Source organism: Magnolia sinica, chromosome 19 (assembly GCF_029962835.1).
Source record: "Magnolia sinica isolate HGM2019 chromosome 19, MsV1, whole genome shotgun sequence".
Taxonomy (NCBI): domain Eukaryota; kingdom Viridiplantae; phylum Streptophyta; class Magnoliopsida; order Magnoliales; family Magnoliaceae; genus Magnolia; species Magnolia sinica.
In genome coordinates, this window is record NC_080591.1 from 11,030,690 (window position 1) to 11,053,321 (window position 22,632).

The 22,632-nt window shown below is 40.5% G+C and overlaps 2 protein-coding genes across 2 annotated transcripts in view; one reads left to right on the top strand and one right to left on the bottom strand.

Annotated features, from left to right (window-relative positions):
• LOC131234346 (protein PHOX1-like) overlaps window positions 1-21,213 on the top strand; it is a 37,723-nt gene extending 16,510 nt beyond the window's left edge. The window contains exon 3 of the mRNA XM_058231156.1: window positions 20,880-21,213. The gene's annotated coding sequence lies outside the window, so the exon portion shown is untranslated. The remainder of the gene's footprint in view (window positions 1-20,879) is intronic.
• On the bottom strand, window positions 957-10,894 carry LOC131235674 (rust resistance kinase Lr10-like). The gene is made up of 4 exons (XM_058232955.1): window positions 10,501-10,894; window positions 6,084-6,431; window positions 4,547-4,605; window positions 957-2,140 (listed from the first exon to the last, which is right to left on the bottom strand). Exon 4 carries the CDS (start codon window positions 1,935-1,937, stop codon window positions 957-959), a length of 981 nt encoding a protein of 326 aa, XP_058088938.1. The 5' UTR covers window positions 1,938-2,140; window positions 4,547-4,605; window positions 6,084-6,431; window positions 10,501-10,894.
• Window positions 21,214-22,632: the final 1,419 nt, after the last annotated feature.

Below are 22,632 nucleotides of genomic sequence, written 5' to 3' on the forward strand. Positions count from 1 at the left end.
CGATCCACGCCATCACCCCCTCTTAACTATAAATAGGAGTATCCCTAATGGTGAAAGGTATGCACACTCAAACTCATAAAACACACCAAAAAACCTTACGTTCTACTAGACCTAGCTTGCCAGTCTGACTTTGGCATCTGAGGGTCCTCTGCTGCAGCCATGGTCTTCATCTTTGTCTTCTGTTGCAGGTATCAAGTGGTAGAAAGAGAACGAAATTTTTGCATCAATAGATAGAAAAGACTCCTAAGAATGCTTATTATTTTAGAATGACTCAAAGATGTGATTTATAGACCAACAAGAGACACATAAAGTCCTTTTCATGACATGCATTTTCGTAGTCTCTCGAAGGTGGCAACTCCGTTAATGGTGGTGTCTTTTCATGTTGTCTCTCTATCAATAATAAGTCTTGAAAAACAATTCATTCTCCAGGAAGTATAATGATTCACTCATCAAGAATCACAAAAAAAATTACTTAAAGCCACATTTTTTAAACCATCCATTCTTTTTACACAACGGTGGCCCACTTGATGAATTGGCCCAGTCCCAACCAGGCCAGCCACCCCTACCAATCATAAATTATTGCTTATGTAATCAAATAATCTTCTCTTTAAATTAATCAATGCTGTGTATGGAGTGCCAAAAAAGACTGATTTTTTCACATTTTATGTGCTTTGAGACATGAGTAGTGTTAGTGATAGATATTATTCTTGCCTTGATGGTAGGCTCTGATTTTGTCTTTCTTTGGCTAGTGTATATATGGTTAGAATATATTTAGGATATAACCATATATACACTAGCCAAAGAAAGACAAAATCAGAGCCTACACTAACAACAGCAAAATCCAGGAATGAAATATACAGCCAAATATCCTAAATATCCTAAATATAGTCTAAATATATAGTCGGATATTCTAAATATATTCTAATCATATATACACTAGTCAAAGAAAGACAAAATCAGAGCCTACCATCAAGGCAAGAATAATATCTATCACTAACAAGTGGCATGTCATGTGTAACAGTACTTGTAGAAGAGATTTCATGTTGAGAGTGTGTTCGAGGAGGCGAAAACAAGAACGGCTTTTGCGGCATTTCAATGCCATCCAAACGCCCCATCAACATCTCCAATACTCTAGTAATCGAAGGACGGTCCAGCGGATTCATCTGTATACACCACAAGCCTACCATGACCATTTTCCTTGATATACTGGCATCTTCTTCTACAATTGAATCAGAAATATCAATTTCACCCTCTTGAGCCATCTGTTCATAAATCCAATTTGGGAAGTATGTTTTACTTGAATGCTCGGTCATGAATCCGGCCATTTTTCGACATCCAACCATCTCCAGTAGTAGCATTCCATAGCTATAGACATCAGATTTATGGGACACACCGCCAAGGCTGCGTAAGAAGACTTCAGGGGCAATATATCCAACAGTCCCTCTCGCATTTGTCAATGGGACCGCACTATGTTTCCGCGAATAAGACTTAGCTAGCCCGAAATCGGAGATCTTGGGACTGTAATTATGGTCTAATAAGATATTATGAGGCTTGATATCGAGATGCAATATTCGTGTGTCGCATCCTTGATGAAGATATTGAATTCCATGTGCAATTCCAATTGCGATTTCAAGCAACTTGGGCCAACCTAGGCAATGGCCAGCACTCTCGTTGGAGATTAAGTTGCCAAGTGATCCATTTGGCATGAACTCGTATACTAGAGCGCGTTTGGACCCTTCGCAGCAAAATCCCAAAAGACGTATCACATTAACATGATGAATCCTGCCAATGGTATTGACTTCGTTAATGAAATCTTGGCCGTAGTCTCGTGACTTCTCTAACATCTTGGCAGCGATGAAGCGGCCATCGGCTAGCTTTCCTTTATAGACGCTGCCATAGCCGCCTTGGCCTAACTTACTGTTGAAGTTGTTGGTCATTTTTTGGATTTCGGAATATGAATATTTGTTCACCGTCTTTGATTGGTAGCTTTTGATGAATTGGTCGACGTTCCGGTCCTCGTCTCTACTTCTCTTGCTCTTGATATGGCCTTTGTTGATGATTGATAGTGCTTTGTTCTTGTATTTGAAGATGGCTAATGCCACTAGTGCAAAGATAAGGAAAGTACCTGCACTTGCCGCACCTGCAAAAGCACATATTTAGTGATTAGAAATCTTTAAAAAAAAAAAAAAACACTCACACACGTATTTCACATGGGCACTTGAATCCATGATCTCAGTGTTGAAACATAGTCTGTCTCTGTCTACCTCTATATCATGGAACCGAACCTTTTAGTGATTAAAAGCTTGTTATGTGCATTAAGAGGCTATTTTTAGGTTTTTAATGTCAATATTTTTGACTCACATAGATAGGTTTGTCACTGGGCTGGACCTATGGTTGCCTTATGCCTAGATTTTAAACCATCCGATGAGATGGACCTATTTAAAATTTTGGATTTGTCTGTCCAGGCATAGCTCATTAATTGCCCTATGGATGAATTATATCATTATCTTCAACATCTCAACTTCTTCAGATGATTTGGTTAGGCAAATGACAGGCAAATAAGTTTACGGTGGATTAACCACCAAATGCTAACCTTTTTCTTTTACCTCGGATCTTAGAACTATAATAAAAGTAGTTCTTATAACCTTGCTTTTCGAGTTTTTTCTGACTTGAAAAGGGTTATAACCTTTCTTTTGGAACCATTTCTAACATGAAAGGGGTGTTTGGATCTTAAGTTGCTTAAGATAAGTTATACCACAAATATCTTATCTTAATTTTTACTTATTAAAAAGATAAGTACGTTTGGTAAACAACATATTTATCAGCTTCTCATCTCTTCCGTCTTTCCTTATCAATGCCTGTCTTTAACAACTTATGAATAATAGAAAAGCTAAAAAAAATTAACTAAAGTAATTATGTAATTTTAAGTAAAATAATTACTTATAACTAATCATAAACCAAACTTATCTAAAATAAGTCACCTATCTACTACCGTAGGTAGAAAAAGTAATTTATTTGCGGTATCCAAACAGGCCTAAAGGACTATAATCTTTTTTTTTTGAACTATTCTTGACATGAAAGGGCTCCAAACCTTCTCAGGATGTCTCGTGGGGAGTATCTTTTTCAGGGAAAAATCTAGATCATGACTTAATAGTTTTCATAAGTGAAAATGACCAAGATACTCTTCATCCACTTTTTCTGATAAAGTAGAGTCAGGCATTGTGGGCCTACTTGATGTATCTACCACATACAAGTTGTCCAACATGTGCATCCTACCATTATGAATGGATAACCCAGGGGAGGATGTGAGGTCGAGCACTGTCTTCCTCTGGGGGATAACTGATCCGAATCCATAAAACTTCTCTGGACTCCTCACGGAAATTTCTTGAATATACGAGAAAGAACGCTAAGCAAAATAGAAAATAAATTCTATAAAATTTGAAATTAATTGATAATCCAAATAAACGAGTTCACAACCCTTTAAATAGTGATACTGAGCAATAAGAGAGAAATGAGAAGCAAACTATAACTAAAACTCCTATAATTCGCAACTTACTATAAATACTAAACTTACTATTTATAGACAGTTGTGATGTCTACTAGTGTACAAGGTTTTTGGCCAAAAATACTTAGTGTCCTATTTGGCTTCACCGATATGTTCTCCTGATAATTCCATGCACTTCTCTCGTTGGGCGCAACTTCTAATCAAACTAAAACTTACTATTTATAGTAAAAATGAAATTAAAATAGGGAAACGATCGTCAATCACGGTATTTTGCGAATTCGGCTTGCGCAACCGGGCATAACAGGTTCGGTGGCTAAAGTAGCTTGTTCTACCCCAAAATCATATACTCATTCTAGATTGCGAGATACGCCTGATTTAAGGTTTGATGGTCCAGATTACTTCTGTCATTGATCGGACCTTTTCTGATCCATCTTGACCATGAAAATGAAACTGTCTGCAACCTGCTCTACATCACTACTATTTTTTGACCATCCATTAGTAGGCTCTTGATTGCATGGTCAGGATCAATTGATTAGAGTAACTTTTTGTTCCATGGGTGATCAAGTTGGGCCCAACCATGAGGACAGTCCAAATCATGCACATGAGAATTAGATAGTCCACATATCTAATAATTTTGAGTCCACTTGAAGAGGAATGATCATGTATAACTGATGTGCCCAGAATTATGTGGACAGTCCAAAAATACCAAGTATTGACAATCTAGGTTGGTCCACTCTTCATTGGCTACCATATCAAAATCACATTGATGGGTCGATCCTAACCATCTGATCCACCTTCTTCACTGTTATAATACTCATTTTGTGGGTGACTTTATAATGGTTATGATTGTCTAATCAAAGCGATCCTTGAGATTGGACAGTCCATTTCACGACCATTGATTGAATGCATAGAAATATCAAAAATTTAGAATGGTTGGATCAGATGGACGATCCAGATCAATGTTTTAGATCATGGGCATGCTTATTGTCCACGAACACTCCTTTTAATTTGATTTTGTTCGAGAAATGAATTTCCATTCACCTATGATGACCCTCTTCGGAAGCTTGGACCCCGCCTTGGACTCGTCCTTTGATGTGAACCTGCATTATGGGTCACCTTGAAAATAAGTAATAAATAGAAATTTGGTACAACTACTGTATCAATGGTTCTAATACAACCATACTTTTAACTACCAAAATGGCCCATGTGTAGCATTTCATATCCCTACAAAAGATGAGTCACACCATGATGGTGGGCCGTAGCAGTACATAAGTTGTACCGGCAGTTGTCCATCAATATGGACGTGGATTTCCTCCTAAAGACTTGTACCAGCAGTTGTCCATCAATATCATGAGCTGAGAACCTAGGTGGTGATGTTTGTGAGAAATCCACCCATTCCATCCATTTTTTAGCTTATTTTAGGTCATGACGCCAAAAATGAGCTGGATCCAACACTCAAGTGGGCCAAAATCGTGAGGATTGACTGTCCACAATTGAAATATTGGTGGGGTCACATAAGTTTTGAATCAGGCTAATATTTGTGTTTTCAGTTATCCCAGTAGGAATGACGTTATAAACAGTATGGATGGCATGTAAACATCAATGTCGACCCTGGGAGGTTTCAACCGTAAGAATTTCCCTAGCCACCTTTTCCTTTGGTGCGGCACACTTGAGTCTTGGATCCTTGGATCCTGCTCACTTTTGGTATAAAGTCTTAAAATGAGCTCATAAAATGAATGGATGGGGGTGGATTTCTCACAAACATAATGGTGGACCCCTTCTAGGTTTCCAGTGCAGTAACTTCATTCAAAAGGCTTCAGCAGAAAATCCCTATTCCATCCTATATTGTACTCACTCCCACATGAATTGCCAATGAATTAGTTAAAAAAAGTCATAACAGTGAAAATGATAAAAATATTGTTTAATTAGATTTTTAATCACCTAATTTCCATGGTGTGGTTCATTTGAGATTTGGATCTCCACATTTATGGCTCGTGCCATAAAATGAGCTCGCAAAAATCAAAGGACGGCATGGATAAAATATATTCATCATGGTGGGCCCACAGAGCACCAACCGGTACCAACATAGGTACAGGAGGGGAAACTAGGAATCCACATCCATGGCAAGTAATCTGTAGAGTCCACAAAGATGGAAGTTCACATTCTTCTCAATCCTTGCTATCAGGTGATGGGACATGCATAAAAAATCTCCCAGATTAGAAGATCCCAGCTAAGGCTCGGTCTGTGTTGAGCTGGACTGGGCCCAGCAAAAAAAAAATAATCTGAATAGAGGGTTCGACCAGTTCAAAATCCAGGTCCGTCCCTAGCCCATTGCCAGGCCTAATCCTAGCCATAGAAATTTGGCAATTTTCTGATCTTATGTTAACCATTTCTGTACTTTCTTCTCATCTAGGAGTTATTTTGCGTATGGACCACCGAAACACCACCAGCACAGCAGTTTGGGCCAATGAACCATGTGCCCCACTTGCAGAAGTTGAAAGCCGAAACAGGACCCTCAACACCGTCCATCACTTAAAAACCAATCAGATAGCGTGTTTAATGAGCCATCCAAACTTACCTGCTTAAACACACGACCGCATTTGATTTCACATCGAATCCACACCGTTCATTAGAGTCCTGGCACTTGCTGCATTCTATTTCTACACCTTTAGGCCATTGAAGTGGGAACCCTCTCGACAAAAAGTCCGCCAAACCCTTCAATTCCAGAATACTCGCATTCGATAGGCTAGCTGCGAGCACAGGAACAGAGAAGCACGCGCACCCATTTGGACCGTCTATATCACCACATCCGGCTTTAAAGGGATCGGTGCCATTAAAAAGATAGAGTGTGTCATTCCCTCCACATTCTGTGTAATTCTGAACCCTTTCCAAGAATACCCTTGGGAGGTTGAGCCCACGGTCGCACCTGAACCATGGTTTTAAAAAAAAAAATGTCATGATCAATGCTTTAAAAGCTGGGCCACTGGTATGTCTCTATTAAATCTTCAATCTAAACGGTTCATTCTTTCAATTGTTGATTGATGTCTTAAATATGAAATTCAACATGCATGTCGATGACAATTCGTTGCCATCGAGCCGACTTCGATACCTTCGAAGTGCTGCTCGATGCCATTGGAAAATTTTAGATTTTCTCATGATGGTTGCTGAACACTTTGGTATCCTTTGAAGGTTGTTCGATAACATCTAAGGCATGCTCATTATTGTGCTTGATTGCTGCTATTGGAATACTTAGCTTGATTCATCTTTGTGTGATTACACGGTCCCCCAACATCGATTAGCCTATTTGAATACCATCATGCAACAATTACACGATCACATTGACTAAACAATGTTGGCTGGGTTGGTCCATTTTTCAAGCCAAAGATTGAATGGTTAGGATTATCCGATGAAAGTGTTTATTTGGAAATTTAATCAATCTTAGGTGGATCTATCGAATGCATATTTTAAGTTGTTGATTGCGGCTATCTTTTTATACTTGATCATGGCCATTTGTTTTTGCAAGATAAAGATTAGATTCAGATGATTGAGATTGCTTGATCAATGCAATTCTTGCACCATCACCTCCCAAGGGTCCTCTACAATGTACAAAAATTCATAGCAATGAATTGGACCATCATCATAGACCACACTAACTAGTTGTATCATAACCCACTAATGCAAACAGTTGTACCAGATCACTTTAGTTGAAAAAAATTAGAAAGTTTTATAAATTAGTACCTTCTAAGATTTTACAATTCGATACCTGCTGTAATTGACTTTGCAACAAGGAACCTTAATGGTTTAGATTTTTGCACCTCAGTACCTTCGGTTAAAAGTTTAAATGGTTGCTTTTTGGTAATTGATAAAACTACCTTTGTCTATAAAACGACAACAAGCATGGTCATTCATTAAATATTAATTAATTGGTCAGTTGGATCATCATTCTAGAAAGGACATGCTTTTATAAGATCTCTAAAGTGGATCCTAACATCTAAATGGTTGAATTTGATTCTCATACATTATAACATGTATGGATCTGTCCGCATAGGTATCATCCATCACATTCTACATAATATCAAACTTTTTTGTTAGCCCTTCCATAAAAGGGTTATGTTCTTTTCACATCTTATACATCTATTTATTTTACATATTCCACCTTGGTTTATTTTTATTTTTAGCCTCTATATGGAAGGATACATTCTTTCCATAATTTGTACAATTTTGGATGACTTACATTACCATTTATTTTTAGCTTGGTGAAAGGGATAGGATCGTTTGGTTGGTGTATGTCCCACCTCTCTACATGTCTATAAGATCAATGGCCTACATAACCAAATCAAGTAAACCTTATGTGCATGATCTTGCCTTGCCCTTTAATAAACTATACATTTATTATAAAGTTCAAGCTAATGAATCATGTCCGCTGTACATGAGCTTAAACCAATAAACATTACTATAATTTGAGGAAAGGTACTAAGATGGTTTAAAAAAAGCCTTAATCATCAAGGTATGATGTTGCAAAGTTAATTATAAAAGTGCTAAGATGTAAAAACCTAACTAGTGAGGTGCTTATTTATAAAAACTTCTCAAAAGATAAAGGGGAGCTACATGATATCATTAGGCCATGTCTAGATACACATGATGAGTTACTTCTTTCGAGATAATCGCCGCCCTACCACCTGTTCTTTGATTTTCCTCAACGATAATTTGGTCTCTTGGGCTACTAAGAAATAACCAACTATTTCGCGTTCAAGCACAGATTCCAAATACCGCTCCCTTGGCCACATTGTTGCTAAATTAGTTTGGATTCGTATGGTGTTCCACAATTTGACTATTTGTTTACAAGCTTCTCCTCATATATACTGTGACAATATTAGTGTCATTTCCCTCTCCTTTAATCCAATGTTTCATGCATGTATATTACACTTCTCTGGATTCGTATGGTGTTCCACAATTTGACTATTTGTTTACAAGCTTCTCCTCATATATACTGTGACATATTGAAGTATATTACACTTCATTCGAGAAAAGATTACTCATGGAGATATTCATTTTCATTTTTTTGATACAATTGATCAACTTGCCGATATCTTCACCAAAGGACTAAGCTCTACAAGGTTCAAGCCACTACAATTTAAGCTTCACATTTTCAAATATCTGTTTCCCTGGCAAAGGCATGTTAACGTACCACCACAATTGTCTCCAAATGGATAGCATGTCAAATCTCAAATATCTATTATCCAAACAAATGTAACTGTACTCTATTGTAACTAATCATTCTTATCTAATTGTGTATATGTATTTACATTAGTGAAACTTAAGGTCTGGTGAGCATGATCAGTTTCCCAATTCTTATCTACGTATTTAAGCCTCTTATATTTTGAGTTTAGTTGGAGAGAACCAAAAGTCTTTCTTATTTATAAACATTATTAATTCTCTTTTTAATGATAGAAATCAAGTCATAATAAGATTCGATAAGCTAAGTTTATTAGACTTCTAATTCTATTTTTCATGATAGAAGCCAACTCAAGCTGTGACTCACTTACAACCCTAAGTCTACCCTAATTCTTGTATAAACTCCGTTTCTTTCTTCTACTAGTTAACTTCCCCATGCTGGTTTACTTTTATGATTTGGCCTTGAAAACTTAAACCTGAGTTTTCCCATAACCAACGGAAAAGGTATTTGTAAGAAACACTAAACATCCTATTCATCTTATTCTTGGACACTTGTCTTTTGAAATATCATAATCCGTTATTTTTCATTTTTAATGGTTTCATAAATGCCCCCCATTTCGATACCTAAATTCTCAAATAAGCCTAACTAACGCAGGGAAGGCCGTGAGGTTGAGCACCGTCTTCCTCAAGGGATAATATTGTTCCGAATCCACGAAACTTCTCTGGACTCCTCACAGAGACTTCTCGAATCCACAGAGAAAAGAATAAGAAAATAGAAAATAAATTCTATAAAATTTAAAATTGATTGACAACTGAAATAAACAAGTTCACAACCCTTTAAATAAAGATACTAAGTTATGGAAAAAAATTTAGAATCAAATTACAACTAAAACTCCTAGATTTCATAACTTGCTATAAATAGTAAATTTACTATTTATACATAGTCCTGTTGTCTACTAGTGTGTAAGGTTTTCGGCCAAAAATAATAAGTGTCCTATTTGGCTTCACCCAACTGTTCTCATAATTATTCTAAGAAGTTTTCATGTTGGGCGCAACTCATAAAGCCTAACAGATGAAGAGTTATAATCAAACAAAACTCATTATTTATAATAAAAATGTAATTAAAACAGGGTGTTTCACGCAAATCTGGCTTGTGCAATATGTTCAATAACTCATTCTGATTTGTGAGATACTTCCATTTTAAGTTCTGACGGTCCAGATCATCTCCGCCTCCATTCGGGCCTTTTCTAGTCCATCTTGGCCATGAAATTATCTGCAACTGGAATACATAATTTAGATAGTTTAATTAAACTTAATTATATATCACATGTGAAATTTCTAAGTGCCTGCGTATTATCCGTCACCCTATACTAGAGGATCACGGTCTTTCCTAAAAGATAATAATAAAAAAAGCTAGCCGAATAGGCAACGGCCTTCTTTGACCGTAGTTTTTCCACGTTGACGAACCGTTTCACGTGGACCACCTGTTGCAACATGTGGTAAGAAACGGTACACGATCTCCATCCAGATCGTTTGCTCTGGTGACTCGGGTGACTCGAGTTGACTCATTGAGTTTTGAGTCGAGTCTTTGGATTTTGAAACTACGGTTGCCACACTCTTCTAAATTTCAACCTGCTGCTCCACACACACAGGACCAATATTTTAAGACTCGGGCGAGTCTGATGCAACTCGTATGAGTCGACTCGGACTTTATCGACTTGACATGTTCAGTAGAATCAAGATCGAGTTAATCCGAATTGACGAGTCCGAGTTTCTGGTTGAGTCATCGAATTTTAAAACTACAGCTACCAAACTTTCACCTGAACAAAGTTAGGTTGGTACTCGACGCCACTAGCTCTAGACGTGCAGGAACTGATGCAGAAACGTTGTGCACGTTGTCGCAGTTTTGAGATCGAAGATCGCTGATGAGGCTGAAGTCGGAGACTATAACAAGGCGATCGGTGCGGTAGCTATCTCTTACTTCGTATGTTTTGCCTCCAACGACAACGGTCGGCGATTTCAGCACTGTATTACATGCAATCTCGTAGCCTGGAAGGCCACAACGAGGGTCGTCGCCTGTGGCTTCTTGAGAGTAGAATGGGAACGTAAGGTTGAGATTACCGCATGGGAACGGAGCACATCTTCCATATCCATTTGGATCATAAAGAGAATGAGAATTGAAGGGGAAGTAGAAGAGGATGAAGAGAACATGGAAAGAGAGAAAGGTGATGAGTGGAGTCGGCTTCATTAGTAAATGCAGCTCAAAAAGTAGAAATTGAGTAATGATATGCCTTTCTTTGATGAGAAATGCTACAGTGTTTTTAGGTGAATTTAGATACTTAGAGACTCAAATCCATTGATCCAGGCTGTTCATTAGATCCAGCATAGAAATCATAGGTTACCATTTAAATATCAAACTGATCTGATAGATATTAACGGTTTGATCAATGACTTTGAATATGGACGATCAAGATCATTTTACATAAAATAGGCTCAATTAACAATTTGATCCGTCTATTTGTTATGACCCATCATTGATTGGTTATGATTCAAAAGAATCACTTTTATTAGGCGATTGTAACCATCCCATCCATGTTTTGAAAAATGATGGTTAGAAAAAATAAGGTCAAATCAAGAATGGATTGGATCGTCTGATCAATGCCAAATTTTCATTGTAACCCATAAATTGTACCCTAGACTAGTTCAGATTGATTGATTGCGCTGATCACGTGAACTGACGCAACTAGGAGCACTATTATAACTTAGAGTGCTCTGAGAATACCGGAGCATTTTTTCTTGGATTATGGTGTTACCAACTCTAGCATACATGGTTGTTGATCTTGACCGTCCAAATTGTGGCCTCTTTTCTGGATGGAGTGCTCGGGTGTTTCTAACAATTTAGTTGGTGTCCATTGGATGTGCGGCTGATTTTGATGGATAGGATTGTCCGGATCAGTTTTTTTTTTCGGTAATAACCCACCCACAATGGGGTCCTTGATTTCGAATGGAAGCGGATTGGGTCCGACCCCGTCTGGACAATAATCCGTCTGACCAGGGATCCTGTAGAGCCTCACCGTGATTTATCTGTTTATCCACGCCGTCCATCCATTTTCTCATATCATTTTAATATATGGGCTTAAAAACGAGGCAGATCCAACGCTCAAGTGGACCATGTGGTCCAATTGAGCTTGGATCTGTCTCATTTTTGGGATTATATCTTAAAATGATATGAGAAAATGGATAGACGGATTGGATGAACAGATACATCAAGGTGGGCGATAAAGAATCCCTGGTAGGACGGATTACGGTCCGGGCGGGGTCGGACGCAATCCGCTTATGATTTTGCCGTGTGGACTAGTCAACTTGCGTCGTTATATGGCACGTTTACTAGTAACTGGCAGACAAAAATGCTAGTGTGATTACCGTGGCTATACCGAGAGCATGCCTACCTCTAATATGCGATCTACACCGTCCATCAAGCTCTCCACTCCTTTTTGGCATTGATCATAAAAATAAGATCAATGTAGGCCACACCATAGGTAATATCGTAGAATCATGCCTAAAGTGTCTAAATCCATGTAGTGTGGCCCAAATAAATTTTTGAATTTCGTGATTTTTGCGTATACCTTTTATCTTTGTGAGGAAAGTCAGATGAATGAATTTGATGGAATATAAACACCACGGTGGATCCAACACAGGAGTAATGGCGGGCGTTCCCATACTAACTTTTCCACGTGATGTGGACTACTTTTATTTTAAATCTTCCTGATTTCTAAGATCCAAGCCTGATGGACGGAGTGGATCTCATGTGAGTTCTCACACGTGGTGTTCAGTTGGTGCGTGTCAACCACTAAGTGAGTTACGCCAGCGCGGTTCTTCATGTGCCCAACAAAGACGTTGGCAGCCGGCTCTGATTGTCTGGTTGGTCGTGGAGAAAATAATGAATGAATCCAGATGTACTGAAGTGATTCGTGCAAGGAGACATTGTAAGAGGGGATTCTTGGATCACGTGCCAACGTGGAATACCTATGTACGATCAGAGCCAAGAATCAAGTAGATCTTACCGTTAAATTTTTTGGTTGACGAAAAATCAAGGGCCAGAGATATTTTTATGCTAAGAATTAAAATTGGTCGAGGTTTTATGACCATTCAGGCTCATATGATAAGTGGACGGCCAGATCCTTCATTATACAGAATATTGATGCAGATATAACCGGATGAAAGCTCCAGATCTTGTACACGCCTATGAAGATGGTACGTCTGCCGCGAATCGCTTCTATGACCTTTCCGCTCGCGAATCCTCCTAGCAATTCCAGGAGGACTTGGTGACCTGTCGCTATCAACGCATTCAACGAGAGAAATGCGAAGCGATTCGCGCGAGAATGAATCGGAGAGGTGAACTGTGCACGCCCGTACATAACACACGTGTGAGAGAATAGCCCACTGACGCTGTCAGTTAGTGGACGGTGTTCCGTGGGTCCCACTATGATGTATGTATTTCATCCACTCCGTCCATCCATTTTTCAGATCATTTTGGGGGGCATGATCCCAAAAATGAGGTAGATCCAAATCCTTGTGGACCACGAAACAGGAAACCGTGGTGATTGAAGGCCACCATTAAAAAGGTTATAGGGGCCGCAAAAGTTTATGAAGCTGACATTTGTATTTTCCCTTCAACGTCTGTGTGACTGGCTCGTTTGGGAGCGTGGATTTAGAACCCCTCGATTTGAAATCCTCTTGCTGTGTTTGGCACCCTTGATTCAAAATCACCTCTGATGCAAAGGTAGTCATGTATAGTTTAGTTAAAGCAGTTTGAATTTAATTACTAAATTAACTTTATTATTTTTAATTAGTGTAAGTACCTAGTGTGTAATATAATGGTTATAATAAGCTCGTTTTGGATGGGCCACAAGCATAAGATTACATCTGAGTGACTAACCAATGATTTTTAACTGTTGATTTATATTGTTGCAAAAATCTAGTTCACCTTTGTCGAGCTCCGAGCACTTGCGCCGAGCCCTGTAAGCCTGCACAGGAGAGGGACAAAGGAGACCCGGGCAAGAGTAGGGGACCTTCCGACGCCAAAGTTAGGCTAGGAATCTGGGTCTAAGTAGTGTGAGTAGGTTTCGGGTGAGAGATTTCGCGTACCTTTTCACCGTAGATAGTTCCTCTATTTATACCTTTTGGTTGAAGTAACCGTGCCCGTCATTCTCGGCACGACTATCGCCATTAGGCGTGAACGACGTGTGCGCTGATATTGACAGTTATCTCGTAATCGTGTGCCGGAAACCACTCTTCTCGTGCGTTACTAGAGTTGATCCCACAACGTGACTGCTGACCATGTTCTCATCTGAGCTGACCTTGAAGTCTAGGTCTCACCTGTGACAGTCCAAGCCCATAGGTGAGTTAATCCTGGCGACTTGGCAAGAAGGGTTTGGTCGAAGGCGGTCAGGTTGAATGTCTAATGGCTTCTTCCGGGTTCTAGGCTGATGTGAAATCCTTGCAAAAGAACTCGAAAACCGAGCCCTGGTTACTGCCGAGTCATGACTATACGAGCCATTGTCGACAAGCCGAGGCTCCGTTCGTCAGCTTTGATTAGCCGACCTGTTATGGCAAGTTCACTTAGTTGGCTGAGCTGAGTCCATCTCTTCCGAGGTTGGCCCAAACAGAAGCCCTCTACTCTTTGAGTTCTAGCTCGGACTCAAGGAGTAAGTGCCCGGGGAAGTGAATCGCCATTCCCTCCCTAATGATGAATCAGTGAGATCGAAATGAATAGTTGTGATCATTGCTCCTCGCGATCGAGGCGCCGTACTTCGGCGGCCACCTTTCGGGTATGAGCTTGTGGCGGGCGAATACGTGGTGGTAGTTAAGGATTTGAATCGCTTGGGTGAGTAGGGGATGCCGCGTGGACCTTGAGAGGTGGAGCATCATCGGCGCATTGAATGTCATTTAATGCCAGCTGCGAACGGCTCGAGGGTGTCAGTTCAGATGAATCGCTTACCGCCACGTATACAGTAGGACTCGGTGCCACGCCGTTTTAGTTTCAGAAACAGCTGTATGGCCGACCAAGGCTATAAAAGTCACCTTCCGCTTCCATTTCGATCCTCCTGCACTTCATTTTCTTGGAGAGTTTTGCGTTGCTGATCATCTTTCGGAGAGCGCTTTCCTGTGAGTTCTCTTCTTCCCAAGTCTTCTTTCGCTTTCTTTTAAACACATTATGTCGGATGGTTCGGACGAAGTCCTAATAGTCCGAGCAGTGGGTGAAGAATCCGAGCCGGAGAGTTTGGACACCTCTTAGGCCTCCAACAAAGAGGACTGCGGGCCCAAAAGCGAAGGGTCGCGGCCGAGGATCAAAGAGAATACCTCAGGATCCAACTGGAAGGGCCAAGGCCAGGCCTTCAGGGGGCCAGTCCGAGGTGGTCGTTCCCGGGGGCTCAGTCTTGGTCGAGTCTCAGATGGCTTAACTTCACGCCGACTACCAGATCCCCAATTTGGTGCACATCCGAGCTCCTTCCCCCCTCGACACTCCATGAGATCCGGCCAATGGAGATGTCGCTATCTTCATCTGCGCCCTCCAGTGTGGGCTTCAGTTTTTTATTCATCTTTTCGTGCGTGCGACGACCGCACATCTGAAGCTTGCATCAGGCCAGCTCGTTCCAAATGCTTAGTGAATTCTGACCTCCTCGTACATCATCTGATGTCAGCTCAAGAACAAGGATTTGACGCCGAACGAATTTCTATCTATGTACCAAGCCAAGCATGACTCGCTTGAGCCGTGCTGGTATTATTTTTCAGCAAGGGCCCAATGTACCCCAGGCCTCATAACTAGGCTCCCTACATCTAATAAGGATTGAAAGGGAAAATGGTTCTTGGCCTCGGGGGAGTGGGAGGCATCTGCTTCCAAGCTGGGCAATTTGCGGGTCAGAGTGCCCACTAAGTTTTCCAACCTAGGTTGAACTTTTTGAAATTCATGCTACATTTTAAATTTCTAACTCACTTCTATATTTTGATTTGTGTCCCCTATTTGTAGATTACCCGAAAGGTCCTCCAGAGTTGTCCCTCTTCCTTCGAGCCCAAGTTGTCAGTGCCTGGGTGCTTAAGGAAGAGTAGTGTGTCTGGTACGATATCATCAGTCCAGACAACCTCTTTCAGTCCAGATTTTGTAGATTCAAGCCTCTCCCCATTGCTCTGGGTGAGTATCGTGACTTCTTATATGGTTTGTCTTCCCTGTAGGCGTGTTTCTGAGCTGATCCTTTTTAGTCAGGTATGGCTGAAGCTTCAGGCTCTAAGAGGAAAAGGGCGTTGATGCCGCGTCCCCCTCATAGCGTAATAATGGCTTCTAAGATGCGTGTGAAGATCACGGCGAAGAAGAAGAAGACTACACCCTGCGGCCGAGACCGCCACGAACCCTGCCTCAGCCCCTGAGGCTCCTTCAACTGCCCCATCCCATCCACCCGGAATCGAAAAGGAGGTGGTCGAAGAGACTGCCGCTGTGAGTCTCTCCTGAGATAGGGACGTTTTGGAAGAACCTGTCAATATCAACCTCACTGCTGCTAAGGTTAATTTCCTGGCTGGTAGGACGGGTGTCCTGGTTGGGAATGCTACTATGCCCGAGGCCGAGCCTCAGGTCTTAGCCGCTAGCGGCGTCGGGAGGGCCGCTGACCCGGTCCCTCCCTCAGGATCGGAGGTGTTTCCGCTCAGTTACAACATGTCCCTCCTGAACGACTGGGCAGCCAAGCACCCTATTGAGACGTCGATCGTCAACACTCTCTCCCCCCTTCTGAGTCGTTTGTCAATGACTACGCTTCGGTCTGCTATACGGTAAGCTTTCAACGTAACTTGCGGGCTCTGATTGACGCTTTTTATTTTCTAACTCTTCCTATTTCAGGCGTTGCCGATGTTTCTCTTAATTCGGGAGAGACTAAAGGCAAGGACCTAGATCGAGAGGGAGAAGGCTGAGTTAGAAGGGCTCCTGAAGGCCTCGACCGAGGAGCAGGAGAAGTTGAAGGGCTTGGTGAGGGAAGGCCAGCTAAGGGAGCTGATGCTTCAAGGGGAAGTCAACAAGCTCCAGTCTCGCATGGACTCGGCTGAGTCCGAACTGACGATCTTAAAGACTCTCCTTGAACATGTGGAGGAGGACTATACACAACCGGTAGCTGAACTTGGATAGGCCAAATGTGACACTGCCGATGAGCTGGCTAAGCAATATGCCGAGCTCGAACCTTAGCCACTTCAAGAGCCATTGCGGCCGTTGAGGAGTTCAAATCATCGGCGGAGAGGTCCACCGAGCTGGACAGAGTCTACTACTATGCCTATAATGCCTGTTCGGGCGACGTTAGAGGTCTCTATCCAGACATTAACCTTGACAGTCTGGCCACCATAATGCTAAGGAGGCTCCTGCTACTACTGATGCTGAGAATGCTCCTACCGCTGTTGAGGCTGAACGCGCTCCCGACGCTCACCCCTCCAATTCTTTGGCCGATCCTCCTCCTCCTCAGAGAGAATGATTTTATTTATTTTTCGTAGTAAAAAAACATGGCGCTTTTGCACTTTATACTTTTAATAATACCTTTTAGGTTGATTGTGGATTGTGTTTGTTGGGTTTGTTGAATTTTTGAATGACGAACCGACCTCTTCTATAAGGGTTGGCTCGCTGAAGGATCTCATTTTCGCATGTGAGAAATGGTCCCTTGTAGCGTGCTTAGACGACGAGGCGAACATCTTTTAGGTGATTTGCTTATCATCGGGATCTTCTTGCTCGGTAGAAGTCCCATGTAGATTAACTTGATGTAGAAAAATATTTTTTATTCAAAATGTAGCTATAACAAGTGGTCCCGACCCTTACATTGTTCCCCTTTACGAATAATAGATTTTCAAATGCTCGAAATTCCACAGGTGTGGCAATGGTCGTTCTTCCAAATCCTCCAGGCGATAGGATCCTGGTTTAGCCGAGCGGCTACCGGTAGGGCCCCTCCCAGTTCGGGCCCAGAGACCCCACCCCGGGTTCTGTAGTGTTATAGAATACACGGCGAAGGACGAGATCCCCTCATCGAAATTGCCTTGTTTTGACCCTGGAATTGTAGAAACGGGCAATCTGTTGATGTCAAGCTACCACCTGTAGTTTGACATCGTCTCGCAATTCTTCAAGTAAGTCAAAGTTTGCCACAATCAGCTGGGTATTCTGATTGTCTTGATAGTTCCCCACCCAAGCGATGGGAAGCCCTATCTCAACTGGGAGGATGGCCTCCGAGCCATATGAGAGGGAGAAAGGGGTCTCTCCTGTGGCTGACTGAGCCGTGGTTCTGTATGCCCAGAGAACAAACGAAAGCTCGTCAGCCCAATTGCCCCTAGCTTGCTCCAGTTTTGTCTTGAGATGATGCTTGCTGATTTTATTCATAGCTTTCACTTGTCCATTGGACTGAAGATGACGAGGCGACGAGTAAGCGTTGACAATGTCGAGCCTTCGGCACATACCCCTAAACCTATCATTGTCGAATTGTTTCCCATTATTAGACACAAAGGTGTGTGGGATGCCAAACCAACAGGTGACATTCTACTAGACGAAGTTCGTTACCTTCTGCTCGGTAATATTTGCCACAAGCTCGGCCTCTGCCCATTTGGTGAAATAATTGACCGCTACAATCGCATATTTGGTTTACCCCTTGCCTCAGGGCAGAGGCCCAATGATGTCAATCCCCACTGAGTAAATGGCCACGGTCCACTCATGGGGGTCAGCTCTTTGGCTGAATGCCTCAGGACGGCAGTGAATATCTAGCACTTATCGCGTCTTCGGACGAAACCCTTAGAATCTTCTTGAATTACTGGACAGAAGTACCCCTTGGCAAGGAAAACATGATATTTTGAGTTTGTCAATGAGATATTTTGAGAAAATCAGTGTAAGAAACAAATACTCCATGAGCTTGACAACAATGTTTTAAATATCGATGGTATTGGCTGATATATCCCACGATATATCTTGTATCCTACCTGTGCGATACGAAACGCACATGCAGTGCCGATATATCTCACGTGTTCAATCTGGTGAGCATTTTCAATTTCCAATCCATTTTTTAAAATTGAAATTATGTTAAATCAGTGTCAAGTGGTTACAAATCCATTGGTTCTTCATGTTTTGCATGAAAAATCATGGAGTTGGAGCTTTGATTTTGATATCCATTAGTTCTTTATGTTGTCCTTTTAAAAAATAAAAATAAATTGTCCTTTAACCAACTGTCAATTGAGACTAATTTTGAAGTATTTAGGAGTATTGGATGAAATGATCATCACATACACTCTAATTTCGAAATTTGAGTGCAGGCAGTTCGATTTGGGGAAAATTTTCCTAATTTCTTCCAAATTACATGCAATGTTGTAGTCTAAACATGAAATCATGTATGAGGGTTGATCTATTGATTTGTTAAATCCTCGTCAATTTTCAGAAAAATAAAAATCATTTTTAATTAAAAATTAATAAAAAATATTAAAAAATATATTTTTTGAAATTTCCCTTCAACTAGCTATCAATTTACACCAATTTCAAAGTATTTAGGAGTGTTTGATGAAATGATCATCGCATACACTTTAAATGTTATGCATTCCATTTTAACATAGTTGCATTAGTTCAGTCATACAATTCAATGCTCATAGCTTAGGACACTATACAAAAGAAACCTGTTACGTGCACTTCTTTTTTGAGATGTTATGATTTAAAAGTATGTATTAAGGTCTTTTTTAACAATCCCTGAAGTTTCATTGAAAAATTCAATAAATTTCTTAATATTTCCCCATGTTTCCCAGAAAGTGCGATAAATTAACCGATACAAATGATATATCTTGTGCGATAACCTATATGTATCTGTATACCAAGGGTGCGATACGTAATGCGATATCGATATTTCGAATATTGCTTGACAGTTGAGATGGAACGTGTTTAGAGGGATTTTTCTTTGGCATGGATGGGGGAACATGCATTTGATTTGGTTAGGTTGGAGTTGTGTGCTCCTAGAAGGGAAAGGGTGGTGGGAAATAGAAGATTCACACTGCATTTGGATACGCAAGGAAATTGAAACTGAATTGTGGATTATGTGTGAAGTGGGAAATAGAAGATTCAAACTGCATTTGGATACGTAAGGAAATTGAAACTGAATTGTGGATGATGTGCGAAATAGAAGAGCAAACAGTTGATCATGTACTCATTCATGTGCAATGAAGACTAGAGATGGCTCCAGTAAGGAGCAGAACTTGGTTAGGGTCAAAGGAGAAAAACTATCACCAAATTCATAGAGAGAGAAGAGGATCTCCCTCCCTCCCTCACGGTTTGGTCATGTGCAATGAAGACTAGAGACGGCTCCAGTGAGGAGGGGAACTTGGTTAGGTTCAAAGGACAAAAACTATCACCAAGTTGATAGAGAGAGAAGAGGAAGAAGGAGAAGGGGATTATGAATGTATTTTCTTACTAGCGGTAAACATCCGAGTGTTACTGTATGTCGAAAATACAGGGACACTTTTCATATATTGCAAGAATGTTACTATTGAGTGTAGTGGTCCAGAGTACTTTAAAATTCAATGTACAAATGATATATGGAACTTATCCCTCAACAGAAGAGCTTTGAGGAAGATACTAGGAAGAAGACCTGAAAGGACAGTTCTGAGGTGGTGAGAATGGTTATGAAGGCTTTTTCACCTGCCAAGGTTGGAACCTTAGGAACCATTGGCAAAACAGGATTCCGGCACCAACCAAAAATGGTTGGGACAAGGCTATGATGATGATGATACCACTATCCAACAGCCACAACCTTCGATGACTTGACCTTCGTACATAAGTTATGTCACTAACTGGTTTTGGGGTTGGTGGTATCATTCTCTGTTTATTTAAATGATTAAAGTGGGCAAATGATGCATTCATGAAGTTTCAAATCATCCTCGTAATTATGGTGAGGTTGGATGCTCAATTGAACTGGATTGCAATTCAATTTTTTTTACTTAAATGTAATAAAAAAGTGGACCACAACATTTTAACTCATAATGGCTACTAAGCTAGCTCCCTCCTTCTCTCCTTTAAAATGAACTCTTCTGACTAATCATTTCTTTTGAAAGTGTCCTGACTAAAACTCCAGAATTGTATCATTTTGCCTTTTTTGTTTCTTTTTTTTTTTTGGGCTATCCTCATTTGAAACTGATACTTGGTATTTCTTTGCAGATTGTGTTGCTGCTTGGGCCATTGTTCAAATTCCATTGTGCTGTTAGGGAAAAAGAAAAAAAGAAAAAAAGAAAAAAAAAAGAGGAGTTGGTTTTCAAGTGGGTTGCTTAATTTTTTAGACCAGATTGCTGTTTATAGAGATTACTCTTCGCATGGGGGCATTGATCTCTCTGCAATTTGGACCATATAAAAAGAAGAGCAGAAGTTTCTTTTTTGTTGGTTTCTGCATGTGCCCCCTTCTTGATTGATATCATGGTAAGTAAAGGATTGGATTTGTAATTTTTCTCAAATAATGTCTTTGATCGTATACATGTTTTTGCTGTGGTTTGTAATTCGTCTATCCTGTTAGTGTGCTCCATTTGTACTGTTTGTGTTTTTATAGGAAATGGTATTCTTTTCTTTTTTTTTTTGGTTATGTGAACATTCATGCATGCAGACATACTACATTTTCATGTGGTCTAAATAGGCATCTGATATTTTGATTTTAATTTACAATATGTGATTAACAGGCTGAAACCAAGAATACCACAATTTGGGGTTTGGTAGCCCTGCAGGTAACCATTCCACACACACCTTTATACATGGTTCACATGCCAACATGACTCCTGTACGGGGTCATCAGAGCATTTCATAATGTGGGCTGACCGTGCATTTTTTTTTTTAAAGACTGGGCTGACCGTCCATTGTATGCAACCTTTGGCAATATTTTCTTTAAACCATCCCTTGTTTCAGCTACTGGTGGCCTGCTTGATGAGTGGACTGTCCCTAAAATTTTGCACAAGATCATCTGCATGATGAGGTCCATCTTATGCACAGTCCCACAGATGTACCACGTTGGCATGTGTATCACATTGAAAGGTGCTTGTCGGTCTATCAAACGCCACTCTAATTTGGTCCTCTTCTTTTCATCAGTGCCATGACTTTTAGTCATTTCATTGATCAGGAAATTCAGATTTTTCTTCTGAATTAGAATCAATGAAAAGTGGATGTGTTTTGCCTGTGCACTAGGTGAAGACAGTGCTAGCACTTTTTTTTTTTTTTCCCCCTTCTTTCCTTCTTCCAAATTTGAAGAATCATACCCTTTATTTATGTTCTATTGAGAGCCACAACTGCAAAAGAGGCATGGAATCTAAGATTCATAATTTAAAATTTTGAAAAAAAAAACCTCCATTGTCCAAGTCAACTCGACTCGAACAGATTTCATCATGACCCAAGAAAAACCTGATCAGATCAAGAGTCGGAAAGAACTTGATTCGACTTAATTTAACTTGGCTCAACTCAAGATAACTCTGGCAGTGGGTGTACTAACAAGCTAACAAAAAAAAAAAAAAACTCAAGATAACTCTGGCAGAAACTCAATGGAACTTGACTCAACTCGCCCAGACTTGAAATATTGATATATTTTTATAACTTGAGCATGTGTTTCTAACCAACATAAAAATACAACTGAGTTGTTGGGTTCACTTGACTTGGCCGAGTCATAAAAAAAAAACTTAGGGAGAAGTTGAGATAGATATCAACTTTGTGACCTCATTCAGTCTGCATATCCTTTTACTCTGCTTGGCATAAAACTATGTTTGACTAGAGCATCCCACAAATCAACTGATGAGAGGAGAAAAATAAAAAAAGAAAAGAAAAAACAAATGCCCAGGGTGTCATGTCGAGGGTCTATGGTTTGTTTAATTCAAATTTCATTCCCATGTTCCTTACAGAACGGGGGTGATCATATCGACATTAATGCAACAGATCCCAT

Excerpts from the sequence above, each read along its gene's own strand:
- LOC131235674 (XM_058232955.1), bottom strand. The coding sequence starts at position 1,937 with ATGACCAACAACTTCAACAGTAAGTTAGGCCAAGGCGGCTATGGCAGC.